The sequence below is a fragment of the Scyliorhinus torazame genome, chromosome 5 (genome assembly GCF_047496885.1).
Source record: "Scyliorhinus torazame isolate Kashiwa2021f chromosome 5, sScyTor2.1, whole genome shotgun sequence".
Classification (NCBI taxonomy): Eukaryota; Metazoa; Chordata; class Chondrichthyes; order Carcharhiniformes; family Scyliorhinidae; genus Scyliorhinus; species Scyliorhinus torazame.
The window spans coordinates 208,641,772-208,661,465 of record NC_092711.1 but is presented as its reverse complement, the minus strand read 5'-3'; the positions used below and the strand labels follow the sequence as shown (position 1 = coordinate 208,661,465).

Sequence of the window (19,694 nt, the reverse complement as noted above, 5' to 3'; positions counted from 1 at the left end):
AGAACAAACAGAGTTGTTATCTCTGGGTTGTTGCCCGTGCCACGTGATAGTGAGATGAGGAATAGGGAGAGAGAGCATTTAAACACGTGGCTACAGGGATGGTGCAGGCGGGAGGGATTCAGATTTCTGGATAACTGGGGCTCTTTCTGGGGAAGGTGGGACCTCTACAGACAGGATGGTCTACATCTGAACCTGAGGGGCACAAATATCCTGGGGGGGAGATTTGTTAGTGCTCTTTGGGGGGGGTTAAACTAATGCAGCAGGGGCATGGGAACCTGGATTGTAGTTTTAGGGTAAGGGAGAATGAGAGTATAGAGGTCAGGAGCACAGATTTGATGTCGCAGGAGGGGGCCAGTGTTCAGGTAGGTGGTTTGAAGTGTGTCTACTTCAATGCCAGGAGTATACGAAACAAGGTAGGGGAACTGGCAGCATGGGTTGGTACCTGGGACTTCGATGTTGTGGCCATTTCGGAGACATGGATAGAGCAGGGACAGGAATGGATGTTGCAGGTTCCGGGGTTTAGGTGTTTTAGAAAGCTCAGAGAAGGAGGCAAAAGAGGGGGAGGTGTGGCGCTGCTAGTCAAGAGCAGTATTACGGTGGCGGAGAGGATGCTAGATGGGGACTCTTCTTCCGAGGCAGTATGGGCTGAAGTTAGAAACAGGAAAGGAGAGGTCACCCTGTTGGGAGTTTTTTATAGGCCTCCTAATAGTTCTAGGGATGTAGAGGAAAGGATGGCGAAGATGATTCTGGATAAGAGCGAAAGTAACAGGGTAGTTATTATGGGAGACTTTAACTTTCCAAATATTGACTGGAAAAGATATAGTTCGAGTACAATAGATGGGTCGTTTTTTGTACAGTGTGTGCAGGAGGGTTTCCTGAAACAATATGTTGACAGGCCAACAAGAGGCGAGGCCACGTTGGATTTGGTTTTGGGTAATGAACCAGGCCAGGTGTTGGATTTGGAGGTAGGAGAGCACTTTGGGGACAGTGACCACAATTCGGTGACGTTTACGTTAATGATGGAAAGGGATAAGTATACACCGCAGGGCAAGAGTTATAGCTGGGGGAAGGGCAATTATGATGCCATTAGACGTGACTTGGGGGGGATAAGGTGGAGAAGTAGGCTGCAAGTGTTGGGCACACTGGATAAGTGGGGCTTGTTCAAGGATCAGCTACTGCGTGTTCTTGATAAGTATGTACCGGTCAGGCAGGGAGGAAGGCGTCGAGCGAGGGAACCGTGGTTTACCAAGGAAGTGGAATCTCTTGTTAAGAGGAAGAAGGAGGCCTATGTGAAGATGAGGTGTGAAGTTTCAGTTGGGGCGATGGATAGTTACAAGGTAGCGAGGAAGGATCTAAAGAGAGAGCTAAGACGAGCAAGGAAGGGACATGAGAAGTATTTGGCAGGAAGGATCAAGGAAAACCCAAAAGCTTTCTATAGGTATGTCAGGAATAAGCGAATGACTAGGGAAAGAGGAGGACCAGTCAAGGACAGGGATGGGAAATTGTGTGTGGAGTCTGAAGAGATAGGCGAGATACTAAATGAATATTTTTCGTCAGTATTCACTCAGGAAAAAGATAATGTTGTGGAGGAAAATGCTGAGCCGCAGGCTAATAGCATAGATGGCATTGAGGTACGTAGGGAAGAGGTGTTGGCAATTCTGGACAGGCTGAAAATAGATAAGGCCCCGGGACCTGATGGGATTTATCCTAGGATTCTCTGGGAGGCCAGGGAAGAGATTGCTGGACCTTTGGCTTTGATTTTTATGTCATCATTGGCTACAGGAATAGCGCCAGAGGACTGGAGGACAGCAAATGTGGTCCCTTTGTTCAAAAAGGGGAGCAGAGACAAACCCGGCAACTATAGACCGGTGAGCCTCACGCCTGTAGTGGGTAAAGTCTTGGAGGGGATTATAAGAGTCAAGATTTATAATCATCTAGATAGGAATAATATGATCAGGGATAGTCAGCATGGCTTTGTGAAGGGTAGGTCATGCCTCACAAACCTTATTGAGTTCTTTGAGAAGGTGACTGAACAGGTAGATGAGGGTAGAGCAGTTGATGTGGTGTATATGGATTTCAGCAAAGCCTTTGATAAGGTTCCCCACGGTAGGCTATTGCAGAAAATACGGAGGCTGGGGATTGAGGGTGATTTAGAGATGTGGATCAGAAATTGGCTAGCTGAAAGAAGACAGAGGGTGGTGGTTGATGGGAAATGTTCAGAATGGAGTACAGTCACAAGTGGAGTACCACAAGGATCTGTTTTGGGGCCGTTGCTGTTTGTCATTTTTATCAATGACCTAGAGGAAGGCGCAGAAGGGTGGGTGAGTAAATTTGCAGATGATACTAAAGTCGGTGGTGTTGTCGATAGTGTGGAAGGATGTAGCAGGTTACAGAGGGATATAGATAAGCTGCAGAGCTGGGCTGAGAGGTGGCAAATGGAGTTTAATGTAGAGAAGTGTGAGGTGATTCACTTTGGAAGGAATAACAGGAATGCGGAATATTTGGCTAATGGTAAAGTTCTTGAAAGTGTGGATGAGCAGAGGGATCTAGGTGTCCATGTACATAGATCCCTGAAAGTTGCCACCCAGGTTGATAGGGTTGTGAAGAAGGCCTATGGAGTGTTGGCCTTTATTGGTAGAGGGATTGAGTTCCGGAGTCAGGAGGTCATGTTGCAGCTGTACAGAACTCTGGTTCGGCCGCATTTGGAGTATTGCGTACAGTTCTGGTCACCGCATTATAGGAAGGACGTGGAGGCTTTGGAGCGGGTGCAGAGGAGATTTACCAGGATGTTGCCTGGTATGGAGGGAAAATCTTATGAGGAAAGGCTGATGGACTTGAGGTTGTTTTCGTTGGAGAGAAGAAGGTTAAGAGGAGACTTAATAGAGGCATACAAAATGATCAGGGGGTTAGATAGGGTGGACAGTGAGAGCCTTCTCCCGCGGATGGCTGGCACGAGGGGACATAGCTTTAAACTGAGGGGTAATAGATATAGGACAGAGGTCAGAGGTAGGTTCTTTACGCAAAGAGTAGTGAGGCCGTGGAATGCCCTACCTGCTACAGTAGTGAACTCGCCAACATTGAGGGCATTTAAAAGTTTATTGGATAAACATATGGATGATAATGGCATAGTGTAGGTTAGATGGCTTTTGTTTCGGTGCAACATCATGGGCCGAAGGGCCTGTACTGCGCTGTATCGTTCTATGTTCTATGTTCTATGTAATATTTCGACTCTCCAGGACTCACTTTTGCGAGATCAGGTAGTCTACGGAGTAAAAAGTGACAAACTGCGGGAAAGGTTATTGAGACAGTCTGATTTGACGTTATAAGGCACAATCAGTATGTGTAGAGCAAGCAAACTTGCCAGAAATCAGTTCTCAGAAATGTTGGTCGGAGCGAGTGGCATGAAAAGTAACAACGTGGCCGACACCATTAATGTGTGGCGCATCTAAAAAAGAAACATGCTCCAGACGGAAGCCATTTTGTGCATGACAACATGAGCGCCATGACGTGTAAACAGTGTAGCAACGCTCATCAGATGAAAAAATGCCCTGCGCTTGAAAAACCCTGTGTGAAGTGTCACAAGTTAAACCACTATGCATCTCAGTGAAGATCGGTAACAAATTCACAGCTTATTAAAAAGCAGTAAACAAGGGAAGAGTTGTGCAAGAAGGAAGCATCAAAAAACATGTTAATCAAGCGATCAAACCTGACTCAGTGGAAGATGTATTTGACTTGGAGGATTCTTTCTTTGTTGAAACAGTAGAAAGCATCGAGAAAGCTTTCGATTCGGAAATGTGAAAACAGATTCCCATCGTTCAAAATACTGATGATTCAACCATACCTTTAATAATAAATGGAACCAGATTCAATTTGTGAACATTAAACAATTGTTAACTTCTGGATAATAACAGTGAAACCATGTAAAGCCTAAACAAGAATCATGTCCTGCAAATATGATTCTATGTATGTCCAAACATCTTCAAAGAAAGGGGGATGTGACAATATGTATATTGTAAGGATAATGAAGGATTAACAATTTACTGTAACTGCATCCATACAAACATGGACCTGATGGAACGGCCACCGGAGGGGTTTCCCGGGCCACAGGAGACCCCATGGTGGTCAGAGTAAGTGCGGTGGCTCCATGGCCCTCCCCCAGAATGCGGGTACCTTGGCACTGCCATCCTGGCACTGCTAAGGTGCTGTGATGGCATTGCCAAGCCAGCAGCATCACTGCCTGGGTGCCAGGGTGACAAAGCAAGGGTTCCCAAGTGCCAGGGTGGCTCTGCCATGGGCCAGGGGGTGAGGGGGCCTTGCTCATAAAATTAGTATGGAGGGGGGGTTTGAAGGGTGGGAGAGTGCAGGGCAGGTAAGTAGGGGCCTCTGGGAAGTTGGGGGGGGTGATAGGTGGGAGTCCTGGAAGAGAGGGGGTGCTGTACATGGGCTTTGGGGGGGCTGAACAAGGGTGACTCCCAGGTATCCCATAGCAGTGTGTCCTCACTTGGGGGTGTGTGGAGTAGTGTCCATTTTTACGGGGGGTGATATTGCCCATGGGTGAGGGGTGTCCCACATGCTCATTTCATGATCAGGGCACCCTTTCAAAATGGCGGCTTGATCTCTGAGTACAGCTCCCAGTGCTAAAAAAAATTCCAAATGTGGGCTAAACCGGTGAGTAACACCCCAGGGCCCAAATTAAGTATCGTTGAGTAGCGGTGAGGAACCTGCCAGCAGAGCTGGTGGGAAACCCCCTGAAAAACCCGCCACAAATTAACCTAGACATTTTTAGAGAGAATCGGGCCCATTGAATATACTCGTGATTGATTTGGATAGATTTTTGATTTACAGGGAACTCTGGGGCTATGGCAGGCAGTCAGAATAATGGTATTATGGTCACAGTTGGAACAGCCATGAGCTTACTGAGTCGCAGAGCAAGCATGAGGGGCTGAATGGCCTACTCCTGCTTCCTATATTCTTATGATTGTTTGGAGCATTCAGACTGTCCATGGATAGAGGAATCTTTCCCCATCTACTCATTTAGGCTGCAGGGTCTCCCCGCTGGTGGGCATTTCTGGGACAATGTAAATTATTAATTAATTACTAATGTTACAACGGCAGTGGTCAGCACTGCTGCCTCAACAGCACCAGGGACCCGGGTTCAATTCCAGCCCTAGATCACTGTCTGTGTGGAGTTTGCACATTCTCCCTGTGTCTGTGTGAGTTTCCTCCGGGGGCTCCAGTTTCCTCCCACAGTCCAAAAATGTGCAGGTTAGGTGGATTGGCTGTGCTAAATTGCCCCTTAGTGCAGGATATTACAGGCGTGGGGTGGATGGGGGAGGTATCTGGGTAGAGTGCTCTTTCGAAGGGTTGATGCAAACTTGATGAGCCTCTTTCTGCACTAGAGATTCTACAAAACGTTTATGAAATCCGCAAGGGTTTTACTGGGTGGGAACAATGAACTTCCCTGTGAACTTTGCAGAACATGGGCGGGGGACCTCTAAATAATGTCTAGTTGTTTGCTATATAAAGCCGGCCATAAAGTTTGGTACCGGCAAGGCAGACACAGTTGGGATCGACCGTGTGATGTATATAATAGTTATTGTACGGTACGGTGTGGACTCTGATCTGATTTAATTTATTTTAATCAGAAACCTTTATGACCATCCTGCTGGACCAGTTCCCTAATTTTCTGCGATCAAAGCGCTTTTACCTGACGGTTACTGTTTGCTTGATATCGTATATCCTGGGCCTTGTTTGTATTACACAGGTAAGTTGCCCTTTAACAATTTGCTATAATTCCATGCATAGTCCTGGTGAGAAATTCTACAGAATGAAGTAATCAATTAAAGTGACACCAGCTTGGCTCAGCTGAAAAGTGCCCTCATGTCCGATCAGAATGCTGCTTTTGGAAACCCAGGATTTAAACACACAATCTTGGTGAACAATTGACTGAGGGGGTGCTGCATTGTCAGAACTGGAGGCTGCTCTGGAGTCTGATGGTGGAAAGAGCAAAAATATTCAGATTGTGGAAATATATTCCCAAAACTGACATGTTCAGACTAATCAACAGGGAGGTTGCAAGAAACCCTAAAGAGTAGACGTGTAAGGAAAGTTATAGCTCATTGGAATAAAAGGGACAGTCTCAACGCAGCTAAACTGAGAAGAGGGCAGTGTAAAACTTCAAAAGGACAGAGACAAGTTGGTAGAGTGAGGAGATAGGTGGCAGATGAAATTCAGTGCAGAGAAGTGTGGGGTGATACATTTTAGTGGGAAGAACATGGAGAGACAAAATAAAATAAGGGGCACAGGAGCAGAGAGACTGAGTTGTATATGTGCATATCTTCTTATCCTCAGATCCCAATGTGTTTGAAATTGAGAAAGACATTTAGCAAAATTGTCACTATTGTGCAGAAAGAGTAGGGTTTCAAACAATATCCTACTAGCTTACAATGCACACTTGCAGTGTAATAATGAAGGAAAGTTTCACCACCTTAACCCTGCTCTGGGGTGAGTTCAGCCAATCCCACATCATCATCGCACGATGTCAGGCAAATGGAAAAACAACAGGACCAACACATACTTACTCAATGCTGTTGAAAGTGTTGAGAAAGAAACTAAACTAGATTTTGAAATCGTATTGACGTAACACTAGACATGTGTGACCAATGTACATTTTAATTTCATTCGCTCATGGAATGTGGATATCACTGGTTAGGCCAGAACTTAGCATATGTCCCTAATTATTCTCAAATGTGGTGGTGAGCCCTCTGCAGTCCATATGGTGTTGGTACACCCATGGAGTGTACCTGCGTGGTCGATAACACGTGTTACTCAATCCTTGGTTGATGGTGAGGTCTTCTGAATCTTGTTGAAGAAGACTCGAACTCGTCCAGTAACAACAAAGGTTTATTGAGTAACCATAACTATTAATGCGTGAGTTCTTTACCTTAACATGGGAACTAGGAATTGGATAACAAGATTTAATAATTGTAATTAAATGTAACTCCACTAGCTATCTATGTGATTTTGATGTTTTCATGTTCACAGCACACCCGAGAGAGAGCCAGAGACCCCGCGTGGCTGCCCTTTTTACCCCTGTTGGTCCAGCCCTCTGGTGATCATGTGGTGCTGCTATCTACCCATTAACCCCTTGTGTGCAAGCACCTTCAGAGATCACCACAACCCACAGTGCTGTTAGCATGCAGATGAGCACTTGAAACATCAAAGAATGCAAGGGAGTGCTGGAAAATGGGATTAGAATAGATAGGTGTTTGATAGCCGACACAGACACGATGGATGGAAGGACCTCCTTCTGTGTTGTAAGACTCTATTGGCACGATCCAGATGCTGCGTTGCGCTTGTGCGAGAGCACAACGCAGTCGGTGAATCCCAGGAGAGGCCTCCCATGAGCCTCCCTGTAGCATCCGCACCTCGCGGAATACATCCAAATCTGCAAGGCATCGGAATCGGAACTCCATCCAAAAGGGGTGGGACTAAACGGCACTCGCTCAAGTAGTTCGTAAATCAATTTAAGGCTTACCTACCTGGGATCTACCGATCTCCCTCACTTCAGCGGACTCCCCAGGGAGGCTGCAGGCAGGTCCCAATCACTACTGCCACAGGAACGTGCACCAGGTGGAACGGCACCCTGGGGTCTCCTCAGCCATTGGAGGCCCCTGGGTGGTTAGGGATAGTGCTGCGTGGCTCCCTGGCCCTTCTCCCGGAACATTGGTACCTTGGCACTGCCCAGCTTGTACCTGTGGTTTGATCCAAGAATGTGTCCTGTCTCACCATGTGGCCGTCTTCCAGTAACATTCACCTGTCATCACACCATCTCTGGTCGGATGCTATAACACTAATCTATACATACAGGTACTAATGTTTACGTATGGTTTGGTTATTATATCATATATATAGATGATAATTCACATATCACCACATCCTCCTCTTTTTCAAAGTGATTGTTAAATCATTGACATGCACATATAAGCTATTTACAGACACCTGAATTTTAAATAGGTCAAATTGAATGCATGCAAATTTTTTCTTTTTTTAAAAACAATGGGCGAGATTCTCCGACCCCCCGCCGGGTCGGAGAATCGCCGGGGGCTGGCGTGAATCCCGCCCCCCCGCCAGTTGCCGAAGTCTCCGGCATGGGAGATTCGGCGGGGGCGGGAATCGCGCCGCGCCAGTTGGCGGGCCCTCCCGCTCGATTCTCCGGCCCGGATGGGCCGAAGTCCCGCCGCTAAAATGCCTGTCTCGCCGGCGTGGATTAAACCACCTCTCTTACCGGCGGCGCGGGCGGGCTCTGGGGTCCTGGGGGGGGGCGCGGGGCGAACTGGCCCCCGGGGGTGCCCCCACGGTGGCCTGACCCGCGATCGGGGCCCACCGATCCGCGGGCGGGCCTGTGCCGTGGGGGCACACTTTCCCTTCCGCCTCCGCCACGGTCTCCACCATGGCGGAGGCAGAAGAGACTCCCTCCACTGCGCATGCGTGGGAAGCTGTCAGCGGCCGCTGACGCCCCCGCGCATGCGCCGCCCGGAGATGTCATTTCCGCGCCAGCTGGCGGGGCAATAAAGGCCTTTTCCGCCAGCTGGCGGGGTGGAAATTCGTCCGGCGCCGACCTAGCCCCTCAATGTTGGGGCTCGGCCCCCAAAGATGCGGAGCATTCCGCACCTTTGGGGCGGCGCGATGCCCGTCTGATTTGCGCCGTTTTGGGCACCAGCCGGCGGACATCGCGCCGTTTCCGAAGAATTTCGCCCAATGTCCGGTGTTTTAAAAAGTCTTGTACTAGAACATACAGTGAAGAAGGAGGCCATTCGGCCCATCGAGTCTGCACCGACCCACTTAAACCCTCACTTCCACCCTATCCCCGTAACCCAATAACCCCACCTAACCTTTTTGGTCACTATGGGCAATTTACCATAGCCAATCCACCTAACCGGCACGTCTTTGGACTGTGGCAGGAAACCGGAGCACTCGGAGGAAACCCACACAGACACGGGGAGAACGTACAGACTCCACACAGACAGTGATCCAACGGGGAATCAAACCTGTGACCCTGGCGCTGTGAAGTCACAGTGCTATCCACTTGTGCTACAGTGCTGCCGTACTGTTCACAGATCTGTCTGGCTGCCTTCGAACCCGGGTGGACAGGCGTCGTGCTTCTGTTGGGGTCGAGGCAGCTTGGTCGTTGTCCGGCAGCTTTACTTGCTCAGTATTTGTCACTGTTGGTGACCCTTCCTTGGTGGCGTGCACAGGCTCAGGCGTGCGAGGATGAGCAACCACTTCATCCAGCCTTGGCTGTATGGCGAATGGCTGATTGCCCTTTCGCCTGATTAATGCCCCCCGATTCCGTCTCAGTATGGATCGTTGATCTGTGAGGATGACAAATGATTGGGGAGCTGCTTGTTTCATGACCTTGGCAGTCGTGGACTTTCCTTGCAGTGGCTGCACCCTGACGGGTGTCTGCACCCTGACGGGTGTCTGCACCCTGACGATGTCTGCACCCTGACGGGTGTCTGCATCCTGACGATGTCTGCACCCTGACGGGTGTCTGCACCCTGACGATGTCTGCACCCTAACGGTGTCTGCACCCTGATGGGTGTCGGCACCCTGACGGTGTCTGCACCCTGACGGGTGTCGGCACCCTGACGGTATCTGCACCCTGACGGTGTCTGCACCCTGACGATGTCTGCACCCTAACGGCGTCTGCACCCTGACGGGTGTCGGCACCCTGACGGTGTCTGCACCCTGACGGGTGTAGGCACCCTGACGGTGTCTGCACCCTGACGGTGTCTGCACCCTGTCGGGTGTCGGTACCCTGACGATGTCTGCACCCTGACGGTGTCTGCACCCTGACGGTGTCTGCACCCTGACGGGTGTCGGCACCCTGACTGTGTCTGCACCCTGACGGTGTCTGCACCCTGACGGGTGTCGGCACCCTGACGTGTCTGCACCCTGACGGTGTCTGCACCCTGACGGTGTCTGCACCCTGACGGGTGTCGGCACCCTGACGGTGTCTGCACCCTGACGGTGTCTGCACCCTAACGGGTGTCGGCACCCTGACGGTGTCTGCACCCTGACGGTGTCTGCACCCTAACGGGTGTCGGCACCCTGACGGTGTCTGCACCCTGCCGGTGTCTGCACCCTGACGATGTTGCCCGGTCCCAAGTCGTCCAACATCTTGCTGGATTGGCTGTAATACTGAACCTGTTTTTGTTTTTGTGCCGTGATTCTCTGCACGATTAGCTCGTTAACTTTTTCCGGCAACGTGGGGAGTGTTGTCCGCAGCCTCCTACCCATGAGTATTTGGATTGGAGTCAATACACAACTCAGTGGCGTGGTAGGTATGCCAACAGAGCTAAGTGTGGGTTACTGCATGATGCCATGGCCTTTTTAAGCAGGGTTTTGACAATGTGGACCCTTTCTCTGCCTGCCCATATGATTGAGGATAGTGCGGGCTGGAGGTCACGTGCTTGAAGTCATATTTCTTTGTGAACTCCATTCTCAGCTGGGAAAGAAGGGACCTTTGTCGCTCATGACCGTTTGAAGGATGCATTGCCTAGCAAAGATCTCTTTTGCAGCCCTGATGGCGGTGTCCGTCCTGGAGCTCGGTAGCTTCATTATCTCCAGGTAGTTGGAGTAGTCATCTAGCATTACCATGTATTCATTGCTGTTCAACCTGGCACTCTTACTGTGCCCATGCCAGTGGAAGTGGCACCTGGGCACATTTGCCTGCAGGCTGGCACCCATGTGGCACTGCCAGAGTGTCAGGCTGGCACTGCCAGGGTACCTGGTGGCACCAGCAGTTCCAGGTCACCACCCTGCCCAAAGGATCACCTGGGAGACCACGAGTGCCATTCCGTCTGGTCCATATTTGTTGGGGGACCACTGCTGAATGGCGCTGTCTGAGGTCTCTGAGGCGAAGGGGCTGGATCCCAAAGCCTCAGGTACCTTGGGAATCTGCACATTAGAGTAAGGCTCACTGCCTCGCTCAAATATGTGGATTTACCAACAAGTGAACCCGCCCATTGTGGGTGGGATTCACATCAAAACATCCTGTGCGATCCTGTTGGATCTCGCAAGGCATAGCGAGCCTGGAAGATCCTGGGAGCGGGGTCTCCCAGCTTTCAATGGCCACGCTGCTCCGTGACGAGGAGATTTTCAGGCACAGCATGTCCGTTAAATTGTGCCCACATGATTGAATAGCGGTGGAGAACCCGCAGAAAAACCCGCCACAAATGAACTTTTTCATTGAATTCCACCCCATGACTCTTCAAAGGAGGGAGTTCCAAGTTCCTGACCCAGTGGCAGTGAACCAACGGTGACATGGGGTGCGATCTACCGAAAGCGTTGCACTCTCGATCAAGCACGGTGTGGCCGGTTGATGCTGGGAGAGGCGTCCCACAGGTTTCTTGGCAACTGTCACGCCTCGCAGGATCTACCCGCAAGGCATCAGAGTCCGAATCCCACCCAAAAGGAGAGTGACCAAACGCCACTCACTGAAGTTGGTTTTAAACCGACTTCGATGGACTTACCTGGTGAGCGGTGTGCAGGGCAGGTAAGTAGGGGCCTCTGGGAGGTTGGGAGGTGATGGGTGGGGGTACTGCAAAGGGTGGCCTTGTCAAGTGATATGGGAGGGCCTGAAGTGGGGTGCGGGGCCCCAGGGACCACATAGCAAGCTTTCCTCACTTGGGCGGGTGTGGGGTAGTGCCCATGTGTGTGGAGGTGCCATTGCCCATGGGTGGGTAATGTGGGGGACCCACAGGCTTATTTGAGATCAGGACACACTTTCACAATTGCTGCCCAATCTTTGAGTACAGCTCCCCATTGCTGATAAAAATTCTGAGTGTGGGCTAAACCGGAGAAAACAAAGTGACTGAGGGTGGGATTCTCCGGCCGCATCTGCTTGGGTCATTGGATATTGGTGGGGAGCTCGCCGGCAGAGTCAATGGGAATCTCCCTGAAAAACCCACCACAAATGAACTTAGAAATTATTCCCTTGTATAACGCCCATATCTTCAAGTCAAGATGCTATGTGTATTGGAAGGGAGCAAGCAGGTGGTATTGTTTGCATGAGCCTGCTCCCATGCTGTTCTCGGTGATGAGGAAAGTGGAAGTACTTCTAAAGGCGTCTTGGTGAGCTCCAGTTAACGGAGTGAATGTTTAATGTTCAACATCGGGTGTCAAACAGGTGGGGCAGCTTTGTCTGATCGCGTTGAGAGCAACAGCAACAGCAAAGTCAAAAAGGCTGTCACCAACATCACTGCAACAGTAGAATATAAATTACAGAAGGCGACCATCACACTTTCCAGTGCTCTGACCAGACCCCACCTTGACCACCTTGACCACTATATCCAGTTCTTCCAAACCAGAGAGACAGACGTTCAGACACTGGAGTTTGCGATGAGAGAAGAACCACAAGGCTGATCCACAGAGTCAGAGATTTGAGATATTATTTTTAAAAATAAATTTAGAGTACCCAATTAATTTTTTTTCCAATTAAAGGATAATTTAGCATGGTCAATTCATCTACCCTGCACATCATTGGTTTGTGGGGGCGGAACCCGTGCAAACACGGGGAGAATGTGCAAACTCCACACGGACAGTGGCCCAGAGCTGGGATCGAACCTGAGACCTCGGCGCTGTGAGGCAGCAGGGCTAACCCACTGCGCCACCATGCTGCTCACGGGGCATTGAGATATGAGGAAAGACGGGAGAAATTGGGCAGCTCAGCCCACAGATCGGGCATCAGATAGGTGACCTTATATTTAGGTTTGGTAAATATGATAAAAGTAGTTAAACTTTACATTAAATGCTGATCTGATTTCAAATGGTGTGATTTGGAATGAGCATACATTCTAACCCTCTCTCCCAATTCACCCCGAATGTCTGTCCCTCTCTCCCAATTCACCCCGAGTGTCTGTCCCTCTCTCCCAATTCACCCCGAATGTCTGTCCCTCTCTCCCAATTCACCCCGAGTGTCTGTCCCTCTCTCTCACTTCACCCCGAGTGTCTGTCCCTCTCTTTTTCACCCCAAGTGTCTGTCCCTCTCTCTCACTTCACCCCGAGTGTCTGTCCCTCTCTCTTTCACCCCGAGTGTCTGTCCCTCTCTCACTTCACCCCGAGTGTCTGTCCCTCTCTCTTTCACCCCGAGTGTCTGTCCCTCTCTCACTTCACCCAGAGTGTCTGTCCCTCCCTCACTACACCCCGAGTGCCTGTCCCTCTCTCACTTCACCCCGAGTGTCTGTCCCTCTCTCACTTCACCCCGAGTGTCTGTCCCACTCCCTCACTTCACCCCGAGTGTCTGTCCCTCTCTCACTTCACCCCGAGTGTCTGTCCCTCTCTCACTTCACCCCGTGTGTCTGTCCCTCTCTCACTTCACCCCGAGTGTCTGTCCCTCTCTCACTTCACCCCGAGTATCTGTCCCTCACTCTCACTTCACCCCGAGTGTCTGTCCCTCACTCTCACTTCACCCCGAGTGTCTGTCCCTCTCTCACTTCACCCCGAGTGTCTGTCCCTCTCTCACTTCACCCCGAGTATCTGTCCCTCGCTCTGACTTCACCCCGAGTGTCTGTCCCTCGCTCTGACTTCACCCCGAGTGTCTGTCCCTCTCTCTCACTTCACCCCGAGTGTCTGTGTAGCACCATCAATATGACGCGAGGCAGGTTGAGGTAATGTCAATTGAAGGCTTTATTAAGCAGAACTTTATCCCCAGCAGCGTGGTTACAGAATGCAACTGCTGAGGGAAATGGAGGGAATAGCTGGGTTCTTATACCGGCATTTCTGGGTGTAGTCTAGTAGGTGGCAGATCCTATCAGGACCTGGCATCCCTCCACCAATAGCCTGTCGACACGTGGTGTACCGTACTACCCCTATTACATACCACCACATTCACCCCTTGTTGAAAAAAACCCGGCGGGATGGTGGTTCGCATGGTGGTAGGGGTTTACAGAGTCGGTACTGTGCCGTAACTTTGAACAAATCACAAAATTATCGCTTCAACTGGGCCAACGGGCCAAACAGGGTCGGCATGATGCCATAACTATAACAAGACACAATCACTGAAAACTGGGCCAACGGGCCAAACAGGGTCGGCATGATGCCATAACTATAACAAGACACAATAACTGAAAACGTTGAGAGTTAAAGTGATTCGATGAGCCGGATGGGCGCCCTGCTCGTCCTTTCCGATCATCTCGGGTGTGGTGGTGATGGCGCTGGCTCGAGTCCCGTCGACTCTGGGAGCGTAGCGCTGTCCCCTGTGTCCTTACTGCTGGGCGGGTCTGGGAGGTGAACCGAACCCCCCGGGAAGGGGGTGGCTGCGGGATGAACAGGCGGGAGTGAGGAGGTGTTGATTGGTGTTGGGGGTGTGTGGGTAGCGCCGGCGGGAGCCAGATCTCGCAGGGAGACCGTGTCCTGTCGGCCATCGGGGTACTCCACAGAGGCGTATTGCAGGTTGACGTGAAGGAGATGCATCCGTTCCACCAACGGATCTGACTTGTGCGCCCGCACATGTTTCCGGAGCAGAATGGGACCCGGAGTGCTAGCCAGGTCGGAAGTGGCGTTCCAGAGGAGGACTTCCTAGGAAAGAGGAGGAGGCGCTCGTGAGGCGTTTGATTCGTGGTGGTGCACAACAGGGACCGGATAGAGTGAAGGGCATCCGGGAGGACATCGTGCCAGCGGGAAATTGGGAGACTCCTCGACGGGAGGGCCAGCAGGACGGCCTTCCAGACCGTTCCATTCTCCCTTTCTACCTGCCCGTTTCCCCGGGGGTTGTAACTGGTCATCCTGCTCGAGGCTATGCCCCTGCTGAGCAGGAATTGACGCAGTTCGTCACTCATAAAGGAGGACCCCCTGTCGCTATGGATATAGTCGGGGAAACCGAACAGTGTAAAAATGGTACCGAGGGCTTTAATGACCGTGGACGCTGTCATGTCGGGGCAGGGGATGGCGAAAGGGAAATGGGAGTATTCGTCAACGACGTTCAGGAAGTACGCGTTGCGATCGGTGGAGGGGAGGGGGCCTTTGAAATCCAAACTGAGGCGTTCAAAGGGTCGAGAGGCCTTGACCAGGTGCGCTCTATCTGGCCTGAAAAAGTGCGGTTTGCACTCAGCGCAGATCTGGCAGTTTCTGGTGACTGTTCGGACGTCCTCGACGGAGTAAGGGAGGTTGCGGGCCTTAAGGAAGTGGTAGAAACGAGTGACCCCCGGGTGGCAGAGGTCCTCGTGGAGGGCTTGTAGACGGTCCACTTGTTCATTGGCACATGTGCCGCGAGATAGGGCATCGGATGGCTCGTTCAGCTTTCCGGGACGATACAAGATCTCATAATTGAAGGTGGAGAGTTCGATCCTCCACCGCAAGATCTTGTCGTTCTTGATCTTGCCCTGCTGTGCATTATCGAACATGAAGGCAACCGACCATTGGTCAGTGAGGAGAGTGAATCTCCTACCGGCCAGGTAATGCCTCCAGTGTCGCACAGCTTCCACTATTGCTTGTGCCTCCTTTTCCACTGAGGAGTGGCGGATTTCTGAAGCGTGGAGGGTTCGGGAGAAGAAGGCCATGGGTCTGCCTGCTTGGTTGAGGGTGGCCGCCAGAGCTACATCTGATGCATCGCTCTCGACCTGGAAGGGGAGGGACTCGTCGATGGCGCACATCGTGGCCTTTGCGATATCCGCTTTGATGCGGCTAAAGGCCTGGCATGCCTTTGTCGACAGGGGAAAAGTAGTGGACTGGATTAGCGCACGGGCCTTGTCGGCGTATTGTGGAACGCACTGGGCGTAATAAGAAAAGAAGCCCAGGCAACATTTCAGGGCTTTGGCACAGTCGGGGAGAGGGAACTCCATGAGGGGGCGCATGCGTTCAGGGTCGGGGCCTATCACTCCATTACGCACTACGTAGCCCAGGATGGCTAGACGATCGGTGCGGAACATGCATTTTTCTTTGTTGTAAGTGAGGTCAGGGCGTGAGCGGTCTGGAGGAATTTATGGAGATTGGCGTCGTGGTCCTGCTGGTCGTGGCCGCAGATGGTGACGTTGTCGAGATACGGGAACGTGGCCTGTAAACCGTGCAGGTCAACCATTCGGTCCATCTCTCGTTGGAAGACCGAGACTCCGTTCGTGACGCTGAATGGAACCCTTAAAAAGTGGTAGAACTGCCCGTCTGCTTTGAAGGAAGTACAGTTGCGGTCACTGGGACGGATGGGGAGCTGGTGGTAGGCAGACTTCAGGTCCACGGTGGAAAAGACCTTGTACTGTGCAATCCGATTGACCATGTCGGATATGCGGGGGAGTGGGTACGCATCTAGCTGAGTGTACCTGTTGATGGTCTGACTATAGTCGATGACCATCCTTTGTTTCTCCCCGGTCTTAACAACTACCACCTGAGCTCTCCAGGGACTGTTGCTAGCCTAGATGATGCCTTCCTTCAGCAGCCTCTGGACTTCGGACCGGATAAATGCTCGGTCCTGGGCGCTGTACCGTCTGCTCCTTGTAGCGACGGGTTTGCAATCCGGGGTGAGGTTCGCAAACAAGGAAGGCGATTCAACCTTGAGGGTCGCAAGGCCGCAGACAGTCAGTGGGGGTATAGGGCCGCCAAATTTAAATGTTAAACTCTGGAGGTTGCATTGGAAGTCCAACCCTCGGAGTGTGGGCGCACAGAGATGGGGGAGGACATACAGCCGGTAATTTCGGAACTCCCTCCCCTGCACCGTTAGGTTAGCGATGCAGAACCCCGTGATCTGAACGGAGTGGGGTCCCGCCGCCAGGAATATTTTCTGGGTGCTTGGCCGAATTACGAGGGAACAGTGCCTTACCGTGTCCGGATGAATGAAGCTCTCCGTGCTCCCAGAGTCGATAAGACACGGCATCTCGTAGCCATTCACTAGGACTGTAGTGGTTGCAGTCTGGAGCGTCTGGGGTCGCGACTGGTCGAGGGTCGTCGAAGCCAGACGTGGTTGTTGAAGTTGAGCATCGTAATCAGGCAGTGTGTGGCTGTCTGTGTCGGGGTCCTTCAGCCAAGATGGCGGCGTCCACATTTCGAGCGCGGTCGGGGTGGACAAAATGGCGGCGCCCATCTCTCCCTCGTGGCGTCCGGGGTCCAAAATGGCAGCGTCCATTGGTCGCACGTGGATCGCTGGGGGGGGGCTGGGTCTGTGGTCCTGTTTCTTCCCCAGAGATAGCGGCGACCCCGCGGAACTTGCACACCGTCGCGTAGTGGCCCTTCTTCCCGCAGCTTTTGCAGGTAGCCGCGCGGGCTGGGCAGCGCTGCCAAGGGTGTTTCGGCTGGCCGCAAAAATAGCATACAGGGACGGCATTGTGCCGTAACTATAAACTATGTACAATAATGCCGCTTTTCCTGGGCTACTGAATTATTGACATGACTTAAAGCGATTCGATGAGCTGGGTGGGTGCCCTGGTCGTCCTTTCCGATCGTCTCAGGCCTTGTGGTGGTGATGGTGCTGGCTCGAGTCCTGTCGTCTCTGGGAGCGTATTGCGGGTTTGCGTAGAGAAGATGCACCCTTTCCACCAACGGGTCTGATTTGTGTGCCCGCACATGTTTCCGGAGCAGGATGGGTCCCGGGGCTGCCAGCCAGGTCGGAAGTGGCGTTCCAGAGGAGGACTTCCTAGGGAAAACAAGGAGGCGCTCGTGAGGCGTTTGGTTAGTCGTGGTGCACAGCAGGGATCGGATAGACTGAAGGGCATCCGGGAGGACTTCCTGCCAGCGGGAAATTGGGAGACTCTTCGACCGGAGGGCCAGTGGGACGGCCTTCCAGACCGTTCCGTTCTCCCTTTCTACCTGCCCGTTCCCCCAGGGGGTTGTAACTGGTCGTCCTGCTCGAGGCTATGCCCTTGCCGAGCAGGAATTGACGCAGTTCGTCATTCATGAAGGAGGACCCCCTGTCGCTATGGATGTAGGCGGGGAAACCGAACAGTGTAAAAATGATGCAGAGGGCTTTAATGAGATGGCCGCGGTCATGTCAGGACAGGGGATGGCGAAGGGGAAATGGGAGTATTCGTCACCGACGTTTAGGAAGTACGTGTTGCAATCGGTGGAGGGGAGGGGGCCTTTGAAATCCAAACTGAGGCGTTCAAAGGGTCGGGAGGCCTTTATCAGGTGCGCTCTATCTGGCCTGAAAAATTGTGGTTTGCACTCTGCGCGGATTTGGCAGTTCCTGGTGACTGTTCGGACGTCCTCGACGGAGTAAGGGAGTTTGCGGGCCTTGAGGAAGTGGTAGAAACGAGTGACCCCCGGGTGGCAGAGGTCCTCGTGGAGGGCTTGTAGACGGTCCACTTGTGCATTGGCACATGTGCCGCGAGATAGGGCATCGGACGGCTCGTTCAGCTTTCCGGGACGGTACAAGATCTCATAATTGTAGGTGGAGAGTTCGATCCTCCACCGCAGGATCTTGTCGTTTTTTATCTTGCCCCGCTGTGCATTATCGAACATGAAGGCTACCGACCGTTGGTCAGTGAGGAGAGTGAATCTCCTACCGGCCAGGTAATGCATCCAATGTCACACAGCTTCCACTATGGCTTGGGCCTCCTTTTCCACTGAGGAGTGGTGAATTTCTGAAGCGTGGAGGGTCCGGGAGAAAAAAGCCACGGGTCTGCCTGCTTGGTTGAGGGTGGCCGCCAGAGCAACATCTGATGCGTCGCTCTCGACTTGGAAGGGGAGGGACTCGTCGATGGTATGCATCGTGGCCTTTGCGATATCCGCTTTGATGCGGCTGAAGGCCTGGCGTGCCTCTGTCGACAGTGGAAAAGTAGTGGACTGGATTAGTGAACGAGCCTTGTCTGCGTATTGGGGAACCCACTGGGCGTAGTAAGAAAAGAAGCCCAGTCAGCGTTTCAGGGCTTTGGCACAGTGGGGGAGACGGAATTCCATGAGGGGGCGCATACGATCAGGGTCGGGGCGTATCACTCCATTACGCACTACGTAGCCCAGGATGGCCAGACGGTCGGTGCTGAACACGCATTTTTCCCTGTTGTAGGTGAGGTTGAGGGCGTTAGCGGTCTGGAGGAATTTGCGGAGGTTGGCGTCGTGGTCCTGCTGGTCGTGGCCGCAGATGGTGACGTTGTCGAGGCACGAAAACGTGGCCCGTAAACCGTGCTGGTCAACCATTCGGTCCATCTCTCGTTGGAAGACCGAGTCTCCGTTCGTGACGCCGAATGGAACCCTTAAAAAGTGGTATAGCCGCCCATCTGCTTCGAAGGCAGTGTACTTGCGGTCACTGGGGCGGATGGGGAGCTGGTGGTAGGCGGACTTAAGGTCCACGGTAGAGAAGACCTTGTATTGTGCAATCCGATTGACCATGGCGGATTTGCGGGGGAGAGGGTACGCATCTAGCTGAGTGTACCTGTTGATGGTCTGACTACAGTCGATGACCATCCTCTGCTTCTCCCTGGTCTTTATGACTACCACCTGGGCTCTCCAGGGACTATTGCTGGCCTGGATGATGCCTTCCTTCAGCAGCCGCTGGACTTCAGACCGGATAAATGTTTGGCCCTGGGCGCTGTACCGTCTGCTCCTAGTGGCGACGGACTTGCAATCCGGGGAAAGGTTCGCAAACAAGGACGGCGGGTCAACCTTGAGGGTCGCGAGGCTGCAGACAGTCAGTGGGGGTATAGGGCCGCCAAATTTAAATGCTAAACTCTGGAGGTTGCATTGGAAATCCAACCCCAGGAGAGTGGGCG

At 52.1% G+C, this 19,694-nt stretch overlaps 1 protein-coding gene across 1 annotated transcript in view; it reads left to right on the top strand.

The window, feature by feature from the left end:
• Window positions 1-19,694, top strand: part of LOC140420917 (sodium- and chloride-dependent neutral and basic amino acid transporter B(0+)-like) — a 128,385-nt gene that overhangs the window by 89,800 nt on the left and 18,891 nt on the right. The window contains exon 10 of the mRNA XM_072505065.1: window positions 5,646-5,764. Within this exon, the coding sequence (XP_072361166.1) occupies window positions 5,646-5,764 (119 nt within the window). The remainder of the gene's footprint in view (window positions 1-5,645; window positions 5,765-19,694) is intronic.